The following is an 18,157-nucleotide window of genomic DNA, read 5'->3' on the forward strand; positions in this document are numbered from 1 at the left end:
CGTTAAACTATTAAAGATTTTTGTTTTCTAAATGTTGGTAGAGCTCACTGTCGAATTGATTTTTTACTGTTTAAGTTGGCACAACGTTCAATGTTGTTTTTTCAACCAATACGATGCCAATTTCATGCCTTTCTTCTATGAAGAACATGGCCGACATTTTGATACCGCTGTCATGAAGATTTCCCAGTGACAAATTCTAACTTTGTAGTTCTTCATGCACGGTTTTATGTTCCAATAACGTTTTGTTTTTAATTCAATAGACGGAGTTTAGTGTAAGCTATTATTTTTCAAAAATGGCAGCTGATCGCGAAATTGCTGCTGAAGACAGCATTAGAGTCGTATGCCGATTTCGGCCACTCAATGACTCCGAAGAAAAAGCTGGCTCCAAATTTATTGTTAAATTCCCTTCAGGGCCGGACGATAATTGCATTTCCATAGGGGTAAGTTTGAACAATTTCAATATACCCACTTTAAAGTCTTCTATCATCGCCCTAATTTAGACCATGATGACTAATACATTACGGCTGGTGTTCACCTGCCTCGAAATGGCCTTTCTTTTCTATTCCGCTTGGTTGAATATGATTGCGATTATGAAGAATTAACGAATCCTTTTGAATTTAACTTTTAATGTCTAATTTCCATTAGTCGAAAACTCGAAAATCAATACAAATACCTCTTCGACCTTGACCTCACAGTTTCTGGGATAATTTGTGTATTTATATTTTTTATTATTGTTTACAATGTAAATTTTCTTAATAGCTTTTTTGAATAATATTTTTATGAATAATTAGTTTTTGTCTTATCTCTGGGATCTTATTTAATCTGATTGTGTTCCAGTTGCAATTTGCAAAAATTCGTTATAATCTATCAATTTTGTCAAAACGATTAACTAATTTTAATATGTTAATCTTGGTTTAACCCAAAAACTACTACATATTTACATTAATGTGTTCAAAAATGTGTAATTTCAATTGTTTCCTAAAGACGAAAAAATATATATTAAAATTTTCAGTCAGAAAATTATTTTAACTGAAACATCTCTTAATATATATATTTTTGTTAATAAATTTATTCCCAAAAAAAAAAATATTAATAATATTAGAGTCCCATCTGTTTCTTAAAATAATTTATCACTGCAAGTATTTCACTTTGTATTTGGTTCAGAAACCACTCTTTAATTTTTTTTAAAAAGAGAATAAAATCATTAATTAATGACACCAGTTTTATAAATTTTGTATGATAAATAATACTTAAAAGGAAGTAGCAAGAACAACCACTGTTTATGCCTCATACTTGATGTTAATATTACGATGTTATGTAATATAACTTAATTTATAGGGGAAAGTGTATTTGTTTGACAAAGTGTTCAAACCAAATGCAACTCAAGAGAAAGTATACAATGAAGCTGCTAAGAGCATTGTATCTGATGTACTTGCCGGTTACAATGGTACCATATTTGCCTATGGCCAGACCAGTTCTGGTAAAACACATACCATGGAAGGTGTCATAGGTAATCCTGTTGCTATATAAACCATTTTATGTTTGTTTTAGAACTGCATACTAAAAATTGATTATTATTGTAGGAGATCCAGGAAAACAGGGTATCATACCAAGGATAGTCAACGATATATTCAATCACATTTATGCAATGGAAGAAAACCTTGAGTTCCACATTAAGGTTTCATATTTTGAAATTTATATGGATAAAATCAGGGATCTTTTAGATGGTATTAAATTTAAAACATTAAAAAATATATTATTTTAAAGATGGATCATTTTCTGACATATTTTGTCTAATATTTTAGTATCAAAAGTGAATCTGAGCGTTCATGAAGACAAAAACAGAGTTCCATTCGTCAAAGGTGCTACAGAGAGATTTGTGTCAAGTCCAGAAGAGGTCTTTGAAGTCATAGAAGAAGGAAAGTCAAATAGACATATTGCTGTAACAAGTAGGTTTCAATTTCAATTGTCTTTCTTCTTATATCTGTTTTATGATGATGTTACAACCCTATATTTTTTCAGACATGAATGAACACTCATCTAGATCCCATTCAGTCTTCCTCATAAATGTCAAACAGGAAAACTTAGAAAATCAAAAGAAGCTATCTGGCAAACTCTACCTTGTAGATTTAGCTGGATCTGAAAAGGTATTGTATTGCATACCTATCATATAAAAAGAATTATAAATGGTGGAAATCTTACATTTATTAAATATTTTTCTGTGTAGGTATCAAAAACTGGTGCTGAAGGTACGGTGCTTGATGAAGCAAAGAATATTAATAAATCACTGTCGGCGTTGGGTAATGTAATTTCTGCACTAGCGGACGGTAATAAATCACACATACCATACAGAGATTCCAAATTGACCCGTATCCTACAAGAATCTCTTGGTGGTAATGCCAGGACCACTATTGTCATCTGTTGTTCTCCGGCTTCATTCAATGAAAGTGAAACTAAGAGTACTCTGGACTTTGGTAAAAGGTAAGGCTCGGATTCTCACACATAGTGGTTATTTAATTAATATAATCACACATTATATATTCTACAGAGCCAAGACTGTTAAGAATGTTGTATGTGTCAACGAGGAACTCACAGCTGAAGAATGGAAGCGCCGCTATGAGAGAGAGAAGGAGAAGGTGGCTCGGCTGAAAGGAAAGGTATGTAATAAATATATTTATCAAGTATTATATTAATCCTGAATCATACTATTCACTGTTACTCATAGCTTCATGTCAGGATTAACTAATATGTACTTATATGGTCATAATAATGTACTGATATAATAAGTACATTATATCATGCTCTAAATTAGGTTGAGAAATTGGAAGCTGAGGTTAACCGCTGGAGGTCCGGAGAGACTGTCCGTCCTGAGGAACAAGTCAATCTGGTTGAGATTGAAGCAGTCACACCAGTTACATCCTTCATTGAAGAGAAGCCACCGGCAGCAGTAAGTTATTATGTGCTTTTTAATTACACATCTTTTTTTTTTGTTGGATGTTTCAAACCTGTGATCCAGATTTTTGCAGCATGTAATCAAATATTTTTTTACTTGTGATCTTTTATTCTTTTGCCTTCAGTAATATGAAATATCTAAAAGAGTTTGTTAGTTTTAGAGAAACAATCCATAATTTATTATATAAGTTATAAGTAATATTATTTTAATGCCAGTTTGATAATATTTATCCCATTAAAAAAAGGACTATTGTGATAGTGGTATATCATATTTCCTTCGTTAATACTGGTTAGCATATATACTATAATATAATTCCATATTAAATATTTAAATAAGTATACTCAGCAATATTTTCAAGTCGAAACTAACGCCCCGTAGAATCTTCTCGAACGTCTACATACAGACATTGTCGGCAGGACTATGTCATTATTTGATACACATTTCTGTAATATCAAAATAAATTTTATAAATTTCGCATGAGATGTACTGCACTACGTTACTTTAAAGTGTAGCGTCTTTAAAAAGTTTAATAATTGTTTATTGCTTCATGACTTCCCTGTTTTGTTTACTGGGTGATGACACATTATCCAAACAGAGTCGTAGGTAGAAATGCCTATTATTGGACCGAAACGTGTGTTGGAGGCGAATGCTCTCTTAGTCATTTGTGTAAACTACGTAGATTAAATTAAGGACTACATTTTAGTATGAGGCAAATATAAACAGTTATTTAGTGTATACGTATTGAATCAAATAATACGTTTTATTATAATACAACGTCGGTATTCAATCTGACGTCGTAATTGAAAAGCTTATTAAGAGATTACTTATTGTTATGTTTATTAATATTCACTTACATCGTAAAGCCATAGAATACATTTTTATTATTGGATATTGATCTGTAATTTAAATATATTAAAATTATATTTATTTTTTATCTTCATTATTTATAATGGCACAGATTATAGATGTATTATAAAGTAATCATCAAATCTGTTTTCTTTTTGTACCGCATAATATATGAAACTGATATGATATTGGTTTAACGAATTTTAACGGAACATTTAAATAGAAGTTATTAGTGAACGTGATTCCCTATTAAATTGATCAGGGTTCCATTTTAAATGTTAAAAACATTGAAGACTCAGTAGATTAAGCAAGTATAATAGACAATTTTATTATAGAAATATCTTCACTATGTTTCTTAACGATTGGTTTAAATCACACGAAAGGGTTCAGTAATGTTATCTGTACAGCCGGTGCCCGTGGCTGTATCAAGCGCTGTCGAGGACGTCGCCATGCAGGCTAAGCTGGAAGCGCTGTATCAACAGCTGGACGACAAGGACGAGGAGATCAACCAGCACTCGCAGCTGGTGGAGAAGCTCAAGGAGCAGATGATGGAACAGGAGGAACTGATCGCGTGCACTCGGTAACTCATAATCCAATTCAGAGCATTATATATATTTATATATTATTATGTTGGTAGCGCTCATTGTGTTTGTTGTGTTTGTTGATATAAAATTACAGCGAGAAATCGTTTTTGAACGATTATATAATTCTTAAATTCAGTAACTAATTAATTTATTGTAATTGTTTGATGTCATTATAATAGAAAAAAATAACAATACATTTTTATATATTTTCTTTAAATGTGAAGTAACACACTAAATTCTAAATCGTCGTAAAAAAAATGTTTCCTTTTATTGGTTTGTTCTCGATATACATTGGCTAGGTTAAGTAAGATCGTACATGCAAATAACGATATTGATTGGAATTAGAACACAGCAAATGAGATTGTCCACATTGTTTTATAGTGGACACGAAAAAATTACGTAATAAAAAAAAAATCGGTGACCTGACAATCAGATTTAGACTTTATTAAAAAAATAGTAAAGAAAGTGTCCTTCGTAATCAGATGAGATTTTTATTTGTGTGTGGTGTATAATATAGTTTTATATTTATAAATAGGAATTCCTATATGTTATCCGTCATATTCCTTCATACACGTCATTTCAAATTGTTGATTTTTGAAGTAGAAAGTCTCGCTCGTCGCTAAGCATCTGATAAGCGTCGGCATTACCACACAGCTATATGTTATCGGAAGCGTTAACACAGATATAAATCAATATTTATTTTTCAGCCATGAAAGAAACGAAAATAAGTAAATAAATCTAACTATAGTATTTATTTAGAATAATATGTTGGTTAATTGAAGATCAATATAGGAAAATCGTCTAAGTTCAGCTCCCAAATAGAATTCTGCTATGTATGATATGGGATTGTAATTGTATACTCGTATCTTTAAAAAAATTAAGTCGTTTAACAAATGTGTTATTGGTATTCATATTCTCTGTTAACTGGCTCTAATTAGAAGTTATATCTATTAGCCGCGACTACGAAGCTCTGCAAGGAGACATGAATCGCATCCAGCAAGAGAACGAGGCGGCCAAGGAAGAGGTGAAGGAAGTGCTACAAGCGCTGGAGGAGCTGGCCGTCAACTACGACCAGAAGTCGCAGGAAGTTGATAGCAAGAGCCGGGAATGTGATCAGCTGTCTGAAGACCTGCAGACTAAGCAGGTGAGGAACTTACACTAAAACTATATAATGAGAATACAGTTTTAACGTGATAGGAACAAATTGTTGACATTTATCTAATCCGAAAGTAAATTTGCGTGGTTTACGGTCGTGTATTACTAAGATTGTCGTATTTTTTTATGATATACACACTTAATATTCCGGTGATGTTGGTACGGAAACTGTATAATTATATTCTATTCATCAATTATTTAGAGCGCCCTCGCGACTGCTACAGCTGAGCTGCAACAGCTGCGTGATCTATCGGCTCATCAACGAAAACGTATCGCTGAACTTCTCACAAATCTGCTGCGAGACCTGGCCGAGATAGGCGCTGCGGTTGGCGGCTCAGAACTAGACTTCAAACTGAACGTGGACACGGTCGGGAAGCTCGAGGAGGAGTTCACGGTAGCTCGTCTTCACATCAGCAAGATGAAGAGCGAGGTGAAGAACATCGTGCAGCGCTGTCACTCGCTGGAGTCGGCTAACATCGACGCCAACAAGAAGGTCCGTTGTCAAACTATTTGATCTTCATGCATATAAAAGATAATGGCATAGATATAAGTCTACACTTGTTACTCAGAAATTTAATCTATAAAAATAGCTTTATTTTTGGTATTCTTATCAAAGCGGTCGATATTACACTAAGCATTGTCATTTTGTAGAAATTAACAATTAGTACCGAAATAATATCGTCAATAGATCGAGGAGTATGAGAGGTCGTTGGGCGAATGTCGTCTGCTGATCTCACAGCACGAAGCACGTTGTGCTTCACTCGCCGAGTCCATGCGTGAGGCGGAGAATAAGAAACGACAACTGGAGGAGGCGGCTGACGCCCTCAGGGAGGAGTGCGCCCGTCTTCAGGTATGACCAACATACATACAGATAACTAATTGCTCCAACAAATGTTACAATAACACACATATATGTCACATGAGGTGAAAAATTATTATATTTCATATATTGCCATCAGAGATCAAAAGAGAAACTTCAATAAAATTATAAATGATATAATTGTTATTCATATTAATCTAGTTAAAAGTTTAAAGCTGTTGGTTTCAATAAACCTTCTGTTTATACTACATTGTAATAATAATGTGTTAAGTAAATTAGAAAATATGTGTACCTTGCGTGATGTAATGAAATAAATAGACGTTCTTTAATTAACGCTTCAGAGATTGGGATCAAAAAAGTGTTGTAAAAATATGTGTAAGGAATTTATGTTAATAACTGCTACGTATGATGTCGTCAGCGGCAATGAATCAAGGTTATTGATTTTCCGGTAATTAGATATCTTGAATCCAATACGATTAGTATTTCAGTTATTTTATTAGTAACTTTAACGAGATATTATTAGACATCTTATTATCTGTTGTAACATAAAACATATTGGCTTATTTTTCCAGGCGGCGGAGCGCGTGCAGCTGGCGGCAGCCGAACAACGTGCCGATACCCAGGTCCGTGCAGCACTGGAGGCACAGCTGGAACAGCTGCGCACTTCACACGCCACACAGCTGGCGGCGCTCAGAGACGAGCTGGCCGCGCTGCAGAGACACCACCAGGAACTCAAGGAGTCAGTACACACTATATCAATATTATTATAATATTCCTCTGGCTTTGTTTATCGATCTACATGACATTCATATTAACAATATATTTTTATATGTTCTGATAATCATATTTTTGTTCCTCAGTTCATACCAAGAGCTGACCCTTGCCCGCCAACAACTGCAGGACGACTACGAAAAGCTGAAGCGCGAGGAGGCCGACAAGTCCGCCAAGCTGAAGGAGCTAATGTTAGTGTCGCGATCGCCTCGACGTATTCTCGATAAGGCCGAAAAGGAGGTCGCCAATAGGCAAACCGTCAAGGAAGATGAATTTAGAGACCTCATACTGTATCCCAAAACTGACAAAATTTCGTACGGACCCGAACTAGAAATTGAAAAGGCTTCGGCCAGGGAGGAAAAGTCGCTCTCGGCAATCCCCAAGTCCCGTCACTCGTGCAATATCCATCCCCTCCAGTTACATCTTCTTATTTCGGTCACCATGATCCTACTCACCCACCGTTACCCACAGATTGTTGTTTTGGTTTAAGCTTAATGACTTACTTCTGTGATATGTCACGGATCTCCTTACATTTTATTTGGTGCCTTGACAATACATCTTAGTTGAAATATTTTCCACAGCAAGGGAGACCCGTGATTTGTTTTTAATCCATAACTAAGTTCACCACATTCGTCTTGTTTATATTAACAGTGGCAATAATACGATATATTTTTAATTAACATATTCGCAAGACGAATGTGAGTGAGACTAACATCCTAAATATTTGTTGTATGGAAGTTGATACTTAATATTTTTATGCATTTATAAACGCTTCGCTTTGAAGTTGTCGTGATTCTAGTTAACATTCGTTTAATAAGTCGAAAGTACTATTTATGCGACCTATTTACTTATATGATGCTTATTTGTGTAGCGGAACTAACCCAGAGCATGTTCGTGGAAGTAGCATGATAATAAAAGTTAGGTTAATAGTAGAATATGTCTTTAGATGTGCTCTCGTTATATTAGATGTTGTTAGAGTCGTTTTGTCGTTGTTATGAATCGGTACCTGTTAGTAAATTTCTATAAGGTAAACCAACTGTACTGCATCGGTTGAAATAATTTAAAGCTCTTCAAGTATCACTGCCTTATCGCGTTAACGACAGTTATTATTTGTTTACAACAGACTTAAGTATAATCTATATCGGATATGTATAGCAGAGGACTATAACATTGTGCACAAAATCGTAATGCGGGATATTAGTATTCAACGAAATCTAAACTTATCGTTTTGTACATAGATGTAAATAGATTGAAAATCTTTGTATAGAGAGTCATTGCATACATATTTTTCTTGAAATATTTTTATATTATATGTAACAATCGGAAGATCAATCGAGTTAGATGTTTTAACAATTGATCATGCATTTAGGTATTCCTAATAGAACTAGTGTCGACATTAAAATGTTATTGTATTAACGATACAAGTTGCATTTATTAATTTAGTCATTCCAGAGATGGCATTTTTTTTATTTTATCATCTAGTAGTAGCGCATGATCATCTTCATATCATTTCTTCGTCCACAACTCTTGTCATTGAATGCATTTATTTTTTTCCTAGCGTCCGTCTCACCTTCCTTAGTCAAAACGCACTCTAAATGCCGAAGAGTGATTGTCGCCTCAACCTAAAATGGTTGTGAATATGTGCAAATAGATACACCTTTATTATTTTTTTCATCTATTTGCACAACAACACGGGCCATCTGCTCGAGATGTGTCATGGGTTCTATACCAAAACTATACATGTTTTCCTTTTATTTGTCTTTTAGATTTAAATGTCCCCATGACGCAGAAACGAAATGTTTAACTATTTTGTGATACAATAATGTTATTGATTAAGTACAAGTATTAGTAGTGGGATGTAAGTACAAGTATGTGTAGTGCAAGTTATTGTTTGGCTCGCTTTTTTATGATTTTTTTTAAGTTGTCATTTTGTTCCGCACGTATCCCATTCATATTCATTCTGCCGGGAGTTGGCATTTTCTTTATGATGGCCTTTGAGCACTGCGCGACTTAATATGGATGGGTGCGTGCCGGGAGACATATTTCGATCACATTTTCAGGTAATATCCGAATTTATGAACCACTGAACGAGCGTTATAAAGTGCCCTCAAATGCCATTTTACATTTTATTAACTTTATTGATCTGTTTGTCATGCTGTATGCTTTAATTATATCTTATTTTGAATTATATTTCTTCAGCTTACGTCTTTATTCCGCTCGTTGAAGCCATATGTTGAAAACGCTATAGGTAAATATAATAAAATATGTAATGTTTGTCCAGTCAAAGTGTGGAGCGACGCGAGCAAGCCCGCGCAGATCTCAAAGGTTTGGAAGACACCGTGGCTAAAGAGTTACAAACGCTTCATAACCTGCGAAAGCTGTTCGTACAGGATCTGCAGGTAAGGAATTTAGCCCTTTTTTTAAATATTCAGGTTTATAAAGATAATTATTAATGAGAATATTTTTTTCAGGCAAGAATAAAGAAATCCACGAACTCCGAGGAAGGCGCGGAAGAAGAAGGCGGTTCCCTCGCACAGAAACAGAAGATTTCCTTCTTAGAGAACAACCTCGAGCAGCTCACAAAGGTGCACAAGCAACTCGTGAGGGACAATGCCGACCTGCGTTGCGAGCTGCCTAAGTTAGAGAAGCGATTACGAGCCACCATGGAACGAGTCAAGGCGCTGGAGACGGCACTCAAGGTTAATATAATTTAAATGTCATACAAAGCAAAAAATAATTGACACTTGAAGAACGTTAAAAAAGAGGCATCTTCTTAATTTCACAAGTTTTCTTATTTTTATATCATAATACATATTGGATTGTGTACTGTAGGAAGCTAAAGAGGGAGCTATGCGAGACCGCAAGAGATACCAGTTCGAAGTCGACAGGATCAAGGAGGCGGTGCGCGCTAAGAACCTCGCCCGGAGAGGAGTACAGGCTCAGATCGGTACGATGCATGTTTACAATTTATATAGCGTAGATAGAGATACCCATAGTATTAGATTGTTACCCATTCTGATAGTTTTAGTCTATCATTAATCGTTGTGGGTTATGTTCCGCATTAAAATTTTCGGTCTTTTATATGGTTAGTATAGTTCATTAATATTAACTGTAACTTGTACTACAGCAAAACCGATCCGGGCCGGTGGCGGTCACCTGGCGGGAAGCGGCGCGGCCGGTGTTGTGCGACCCGCTCCCCAGGACATTAAGAGGAAGTCGATCGTGGTTGGCGCAAGAGGTATTTATTGCATTATTCTACAGAAATATAGTATACATACAACTAATACTACATTTCGCTCATATCTCTTGGCAAAGAGCAATCGTGTCCAATTTTTTTTATTTCAGATTTAGAAATAGAGGTTATTGTTCGATTGACCCATTTTGTTATGGCTGTAGTCCAAGAAATATATACTTATTATATTTTATCTGTTAGTGTCACGTGTTACTGGTACATTCAAATAACATTATTTTGGAACTTTGAAATATTTAATTTATTTAATAATAATAATATTTTTTTAATTTTCATTTCAGATGAGAGTTGAAGAGATAGCAATAATTGCATAGTGAATCTAAATGAACATAGATGTACCTAGAGAATAAGGCGGCAAAATCATTCTTGAAAAATATATCCATAATATAATTCTACTTATATGTTTATGAAAAGCCTAATATTAGCTACAACAAAAATATATATCGTAGTTCTCTTAGACTCGTTTGAACGAAGTTGTATGTCTTGTCTATTGTATGAAGCAAAATGTTCATTAGTGATGTTCTAATTACGTACTAACATATGTCAACTTTGTTCTCTCTCGTCTCTAGGCTTAAAGTTTCGAGCTGTCTAATATTATGTCAATAAGTGCACATGTATTTAAAGAGTTATAGCTTCTAGCAATGTCTGTGTCTATACTGATCCGCTATGTACCAGGACTGGATCCTAATTTAGTGTTTTATCATGAACTTGCGATATATTCATGGAATTTCAAGAATAACAAATTTTCCCCGTTAAGTTTACGTTGGGAATGTTTAACATTAAAAAAAGGATATGATAAGAAATAATAAATGAAAATATTTTTGTAAGCTATATTATTGTTCAATGATTTGAATCTATCTTCTCTTCCTCTTGAAATAAAGTTTTATGTAGCAAAGGGTAACATATTAAATAATTCGATAAAGCTGTTTGAAGACGTAAATATTTCCAACGTTGTAAGCTTAAAATAGTGCTAAATTGTATAGACACAGTATAGAAAAAGAAACATTCTGGTTAATAATAAGATTTTCCTAAAAGAAAGTATTATTTTACTCGGATCCGACGCTTGAACTTTTGATGTTGCTTTTCATGGTATATCAATTGTAGAATATTATTTTAACGATATGACAATTATTAAGTTCCATTGTGGAATGCTTATTACGATGTCGTGCTAAAGTCAATATCCTCATATAAATATCTGTTTAGAAGAAATGGTTTAACATGAACTGTGAGTAATGAAAGTAGATATGTCAGTCACCTGGACACAGGCGGCCGACATCTACCCTACAGCTGATTCTTCTATTGGATATGATGGATTTTTTTTTGCAATATGTCAGTATGTATAAGAATATGCCGTGAGTTACTCGCAAAAACTTGCATATGCTACCGCACAAATGAAAAATATAAAAAAAAAATAATAACTTAAAATCATAATAAAAATATCACATTAACCTCATAGGTGTCGCTATGCAAGTGTGGTGGCAAATGCATCCCGGAGTGCATCTTGAATGTGTAGTTTAGATTAAGCTTCTTTTAATATATATTTTTATATATTGTGATAAGATTGTTATGCCGACATGCGAGCATTTAATAAGTTAAATAAAATGATGACTCATCGATGTGGTAAGGTGTCGTGTGTAACCAACGATTTGTGAAACAACCAACAAACCATATTATTTGAAATGAAGGGCCCGACAGCATTGGTCTTCCGAGCGTTTGTACCTTGGCGACTTGCTGCAACGAGCAAGTTCACAGCTATTAGGTACTGTTAGCGCCAGACGGTTTAACGAAAAATTTAGTGGGTGATTTTTATATTCTAACACGGAATATGAAAATCTCTTTCAACTAATACAAAATACTTTTTCCCTGGTAAATAATTAATGTAATAAACCAATGCACGACTAATTAACGTGACGTACATTTTTCCAGATAAAGCAGCGGTCACACCTTACGATATATTATTATGATTGTTCACCTTATCGTCAGCCATCATCATCATTGTCTTGTGTTATTGCACCTTAGCTTTTGAGCTGTGATTTTTAGTGAAAGTCCGAAACGAGTCTGCACGGTTGTAATCGTAGTCACTTATTTATAAATTTTTCTAATAAAAGTCTTCGTTTAAGTAGTGAACGTATATTGCAACTTAATAGTTATCGACGATTCATTATTACCGCTTTTGAAAATGAATACAATTAAAATCAATAAGCGCACCTTCGTATTTGGTTAATGTTCTCTATTTGCTCTTAAGATGCATTGATATGTCAGTAGATCTGTAACTTATGTAAGTACTTATGGGATAATCACGTTTAAACAGCGTGGGCTTCAAAAATATTTGTATTGTCTCAATGTCGAAATGAATCGGGCCTGCGCTGCGTCCTCTGAGGAGTTTTGGAACTATGATAGACATGTTTCAGAGACCAAAGACAAATTACAACAGTTATATGTATTGGAGCGAAGCGTTACCACCATCAGTTTAACGAATAGTTTCCAATAACGACTCGTTCCAAAGCTCCTTGATGTGTTGCAATACTTTTATATCGTTTAGGTGTAAAGATGTAGTAAATTATTTCATACTTAAGTTAGATACTGGATTTTTATTTTCTATTTATTATATTACATAAACATAAACTGTCATTTTTTTTTCTAACTAGAAGTGTATTACGCTTTTTACATGCATATATGCGTTATTTTATAATCATGATCAAATACATATTTTTTCATTCGGATGGGTGATGCCTACTATAAATGTATTCCACGCGAGAAACCATTACCTTATTATTTGTAAGTAACTGTTTTTTTGTTATGAATAGATAAAATGAGGCTAATATCCTCGGTTTCACTCGCCTGTTGCATAGATAGCTCAAAGTATGGTCGGGGCGACGTTGACCCAAACCGACAGGCTTGCCTTTGCACCAAGTGATTTAGTTTGTATTGACATCTTTTGTATGATGTATTTAATATATAGAAAATTCTCAAAACGAGTGTTTTCTGGATTTTTATTTATTATAAAAATAAAATTATGAATTTAATTTGCTACAGCGCCTTTTAATTAACAGCCTTTCACTTAGATTAAGACACTTAAAAAGTCCTAAGTGATTTAATAATCTTATATTTGTTAAAATAAAAGTAATAAGGAATTAAAAACTGTAATTTTTTTATACTTTATTCAAAACAGGGTCTCGATCATTGAGGCTACTCTTAATATTGTAATTGCAAAAATTTTCTAAACCTACATAAAATTACATACTTTATCACTAAAGCTACTTTTGAAGTAATGTAATGTACCTATTATATTATATTACGTTCAACGTTTTAGTATTTATGTGTAGAAAATAACAGGAAACGAGAAAAACATATAACGTATTACTCTTTCTAAACCTCATTAAATACAAATCTCAATTTTCTTTCCTTTTGATGCAACATAATAATGATACGAGATACATAGTTTGTTACAGAAATTATTTCTGAGGAATATGCAAGGAACAGCGCAAATTTGAATTTCACACATTCAACTTATTTGCAATTAATGATGTGCTAAAATCTGTATCCGCTAATCCAAGGAAGAAAGACACTTACACATATATGATATATATGAAACACTATAACTTAAGTTCTTAATACATAAATATATTGTTATCAGTGGGTTAGGTGGGAATGAAATCTAATAAATTAAAAAGTTCCCGCGCAATACAACACGTATTATCAGATAAAATGTCAAAGTGACGTCAACTATAATTTTGATCAATAGCCGTAACGATTGACAAAAAAGTAGGACATATGGGAGAGCTATGGAGTGGGACGTGCTAGAACAAGTGTTTAGTTCGAATTTGCGTTCTTATTTTAGTTTTCCGGTGTTATTCTTATTGTTTAATTTCTGTTGATTGTCTATTTAGTATTTTGTGTATATACATATTAGTGTGTTGTAGTAGAAGTATTTATTTAGTGTAGACATGTACGGTGGTGAGCCCCCCGACCCTGGGGGAGGTTGTATTTCCAACCATGAATCCGTTGCCGTTCCGCCCCCTATTGACCCGGTCCCGATCCCCTCTTCAAGGAAAAAACAAAATGTAGCTGACTTCAAATCTACTCATTTGCAGAAAAAAAAATACCATTGACCAAATAGTCGGCTCGATCCAGTCGGTATATTCTGTACCTGAATATGAAGTGTCAATAAAACGTTATTTAGATCAGGACGCAGCTCCTTTTTTGATCCATGTAAGTAGTGATTGCGAGCCCTCCTCTAGTACCTTCCTTCGTCCCATAAAGTTCGTCCTCTTCTTACATCAAAATCACATCAAGGACATAGTTAAGGATGGTGTTAATCATATTGGTCGTAATCGAGTGTCTGTGGAATTTAAAACAGCTAATGCGGCTAATACCTTTCTAGATCACTCAGCTCTTGCTGCATCTAAATACAATGTCATTATTCCTTCATTTAATGTTAGCTGTTTGGGTATAGTAAGAAATATGCCAGTGGAGTGGTTTCTAGAGGCGGTGGTCTCATAATTAGTAGTCCCCGAGGGCTTGGGGACGTTGTTAGAGCTCCCCGCTTAAATAGAAAAACTACGGACAACAATGCTACTGTTTGGATTCCTACCACTACAGTAGTATTAACATTCAATGGCCAAAAGCTCCCTGATAGGGTTTTTTGTTATTTTACTTCGCTTCCAGTAAAAACATATGTTTTACCTACCATATAGTGCAACAAATTTTGCAGATTTGGACACATTGCTTCACAATGCCGCTCTAAAGAGCGCTGTTTCATCTGCGCCCAACCCCATGCGGTTATCAATTGTACCAATCCATTCGCTCCCCTTACCTTTCTAATATGCTCCGGCAATTATAAAGCTACTGACTCCAATTGTCATTAACATACTAGACAGAGGGCAATTAAATTAGGGATGTCTCAAGATAACATCTCCTATTCTGAAGCATCTTTTAGATTTCCTCAAGTTAGGAAATCTTTTGCAGATGTTTCCCACTCCCAGTTTTCTCCCTCTAAACTCTTCCTCCTGCATCCAGTCCAGGCTATGACAAACAGTCCCATAATACGATAATTCGCTCACCTATTTTCAGTCTTCCCAATGGTAGTGCTTATCCTTCGGAAAATATGACAGCTAATGATAATTTGTTAGATCTCCTACTATCCACAATCTAAAACATAATCTCCCGTTTCGATGACTCTCAACTACCGAACATTGTTGTATCTAAACTTAGTCAGATTTTTAATACTATAAAAAATGAAAAACATCCTTCAATGGAATTGTCACAGCATTCGCCGTAAAAAAAATTATATATACAATAAAGACGAATACCCCTAGGATAGCCCGAGAGGAGGGGCGAAAGAAAGATCTATCCACCGGTCGATGTAAACAGCGAAAACGGCTCGAATACGGATTTGGGATGCCCTACATGCGGGAAAAATTACCAGAGACGAGCCTGGTATATCAAACACCTAAAAACACATAATGGTGTTGAAGCATGACAATCGTCGGTAATTTCTTCGACTTTCACTTCGGATAGAGTTGACCCTCATGTATCCCATGGTGAACCATTAACTGGAATTCCTCATATCGAATTTCACGGCACTCCACCAATGCTAGAGGAAATAAATAGACAGGTCAAGAAAAAATCTTCTAAATCTGCACCGGGACCCGATGGTATCCCATATATTAAAGAAATGTCCTTCGGTTCGTAAATATCTCATAAATATATACGACAAAATCTGGTCAAGGAAGCAAATCCCGGAGAGCTTTGGGAAAGCAATTTTTGTCCTCATTCCCAAAAAAGATCGAGTTACTGATCAGAAAGATACTAGACCGTAATCAAAAAAGATCGAGTTACTGATCAGAAAGATACTAGTTACTGATCAGAAAGATACTAGCCTTAAAAAATACTATATCCAAAATCTTTTTCTCAGTTCTACAAGCGAAAATGACGCGATACATGCTCAACAACAGGTATTTTAGGACAAATCACTAGAAAGGGTTTTTACCCGTGATTTCTGGATGCCTGGAACATAACACTTTGCTGTCGGAGAGTTTGAAAGATGCTAGAAAAACCGAGAGGCAAATTACAGTCTGTTGGATAGACTTAAACAACGCGTTCGGGTCGATACAACACGAATTAATGCTATTCGCGCCAAGATAAATTATTCAAAGAAGATTGGTCACTTTACAGATCCCTTCTGGAACAAGAAATCTCTAAAATTCCTTTAGTTAGCTCGCACAGCGTTCTTACTACGTACCAACTCTTCAAACACGCCGTTATAGTATCTGGGACTAATTCTTTCCCTCTTAAAAATTCAATTACTGGTAAAATCTCTTTTCCTCCATGGTGGGATCCACAATGCACTGAATGGTGTGAGAAACGTTCGGATGCAGAAAGAACTTATTCAGATACTATGAGTCCAGAAAGTTTCATCTCTTATCAGAGAGTGGCAGCTCAGACTACCAGACCTCTGTCAGAAAAGAAAAGATCTGGTTCATTTCGCTTCTGCAGGAAACTCTCTCCTAGCCCTCCCCCTACTACGATTTGGAAGAATTTGAGACGTTTTCGTAATTCTGTTTTTTGTCTGTCATTTCATGTAATGACTCCTCAGACTGGATCGACCAGTTTTTCTTCAGATTAGCTTCTCCTTCTGTTCCTTCTTTGGAAGATTTTTCCCCCCGATTATTGCATTGTTATTCTTCTAACAAGTTTGAATCCCCTTTCTCTTGGAAGGAGCTTTTCAATCGTCCTTGAGGATCTCAAGGACTCATCGCCAGGAATTGATGGTGTTCCTTATGCTTTTATTTACAATTCCTCTACACCTACGATACTTGTTTTTTTATCCATTTTTAATAACATCTTTTTAGCCAGTACACCTCCCAAGGAGTGGAGAACCCAGATGATTATTCCCATCTTAAAACATGGAAAGCCCAACTCAGACCCCTCTAGCTACCGTCCAATAGCTCTGTCTTACACTTTGGCCAAGATATTAGAGCATTTGATTAAAAATCGATTAAGATAGTTTGTAGAGAGCAAAAATTTGTTAGCTAAATCTCAATTTGGCTTCCGCAAAGTATTTGGTATCATTGACAACTTAAGCATAATTCTGACCGACATCAGCATTGCTCTATCAAAAAATTAATGTGTGGTTGGCGTGTTTTTAGATATTTCTAAAGCTTATGATAATGTTCTTCTTCCAATACTCAGGCAGAAAATGCTCCAGCTGAGTATTCCTGCGAGGTCGCTAAACATTATCCTCAGTCTTCTGTCTTCTAGATCGGCTTCCATTTGTTCTCGTAATTATAATTCTTCTCCTAGACAAGTATGGAAAGGGCTTCCCCAAGGCTCAGTCCCTAGCCCGTTACTCTTTAGTATCTACACATTCGACTTAGAACTCTCAGTCAATCCTTTTTGTGAAGTGCTCCAATATGCCGACGACATGGCTCTTTATTTCTCCGCAAAGAAAATTTATGAGGCCTCTTCTTGTCTCGAACAGCCGTTAGCTACCTTCAGGATTAGCTCCATAATCACGGGGTATCTTTATCTATTCCTAAAAGCAAAGTGGTAGTTTTTTCTCGTTGCAGATCTATTCCAAATATCTCTATTTCTTATAGACATCAAAAATTTAAGGTTAAGGATAAAGTTAACTTTCTTGGGTTTACCTTGGATTCCAGGCTAACTGGTATTGATCACCCCCTCATCCCCAAATTGAACTCCCTCTCTGATCTCATTCCTTCTAACAAGCATTGGTCCCATCCAAAAGACTATCCTTGTCTCCTCATTAGTTTAGT

At 35.2% G+C, this 18,157-nt stretch overlaps 1 protein-coding gene across 1 annotated transcript; it reads left to right on the forward strand.

Annotated features, from left to right (window-relative positions):
- Positions 1–111: 111 nt before the first annotated feature.
- LOC116767375 (kinesin heavy chain) lies at positions 112–13,412 on the forward strand. Its single transcript, XM_032657665.2, has 19 exons — positions 112–440; positions 1,339–1,510; positions 1,584–1,727; positions 1,806–1,949; positions 2,023–2,147; positions 2,228–2,481; positions 2,549–2,657; positions 2,813–2,947; positions 4,207–4,379; positions 5,338–5,527; positions 5,741–6,031; positions 6,227–6,388; positions 6,931–7,097; positions 7,219–7,320; positions 9,411–9,528; positions 9,601–9,828; positions 9,962–10,076; positions 10,257–10,367; positions 10,661–13,412. The coding sequence occupies exons 1-19, from the start codon at positions 294–296 to the stop codon at positions 10,669–10,671; spliced, it is 2,898 nt and encodes a 965-aa protein (XP_032513556.1). The 5' UTR covers positions 112–293; the 3' UTR covers positions 10,672–13,412.
- The last annotated feature ends 4,745 nt before the right edge of the window (positions 13,413–18,157 follow it).

The sequence above is a fragment of the Danaus plexippus genome (genome assembly GCF_018135715.1).
Source record: "Danaus plexippus chromosome 9 unlocalized genomic scaffold, MEX_DaPlex mxdp_26, whole genome shotgun sequence".
Taxonomy (NCBI): Eukaryota; Metazoa; Arthropoda; class Insecta; order Lepidoptera; family Nymphalidae; genus Danaus; species Danaus plexippus.

Coding starts and splice junctions, on each gene's coding strand:
- LOC116767375 (XM_032657665.2), top strand. CDS start 294: ATGGCAGCTGATCGCGAAATTGCTGCTGAAGACAGCATTAGAGTCGTA. Junction 1,950..2,022: donor TAGACATATTGCTGTAACAA/GTAGGTTTCAAT, acceptor ATATTTTTTCAG/ACATGAATGAACACTCATCT. Junction 7,098..7,218: donor CACCACCAGGAACTCAAGGA/GTCAGTACACAC, acceptor TTTGTTCCTCAG/TTCATACCAAGAGCTGACCC.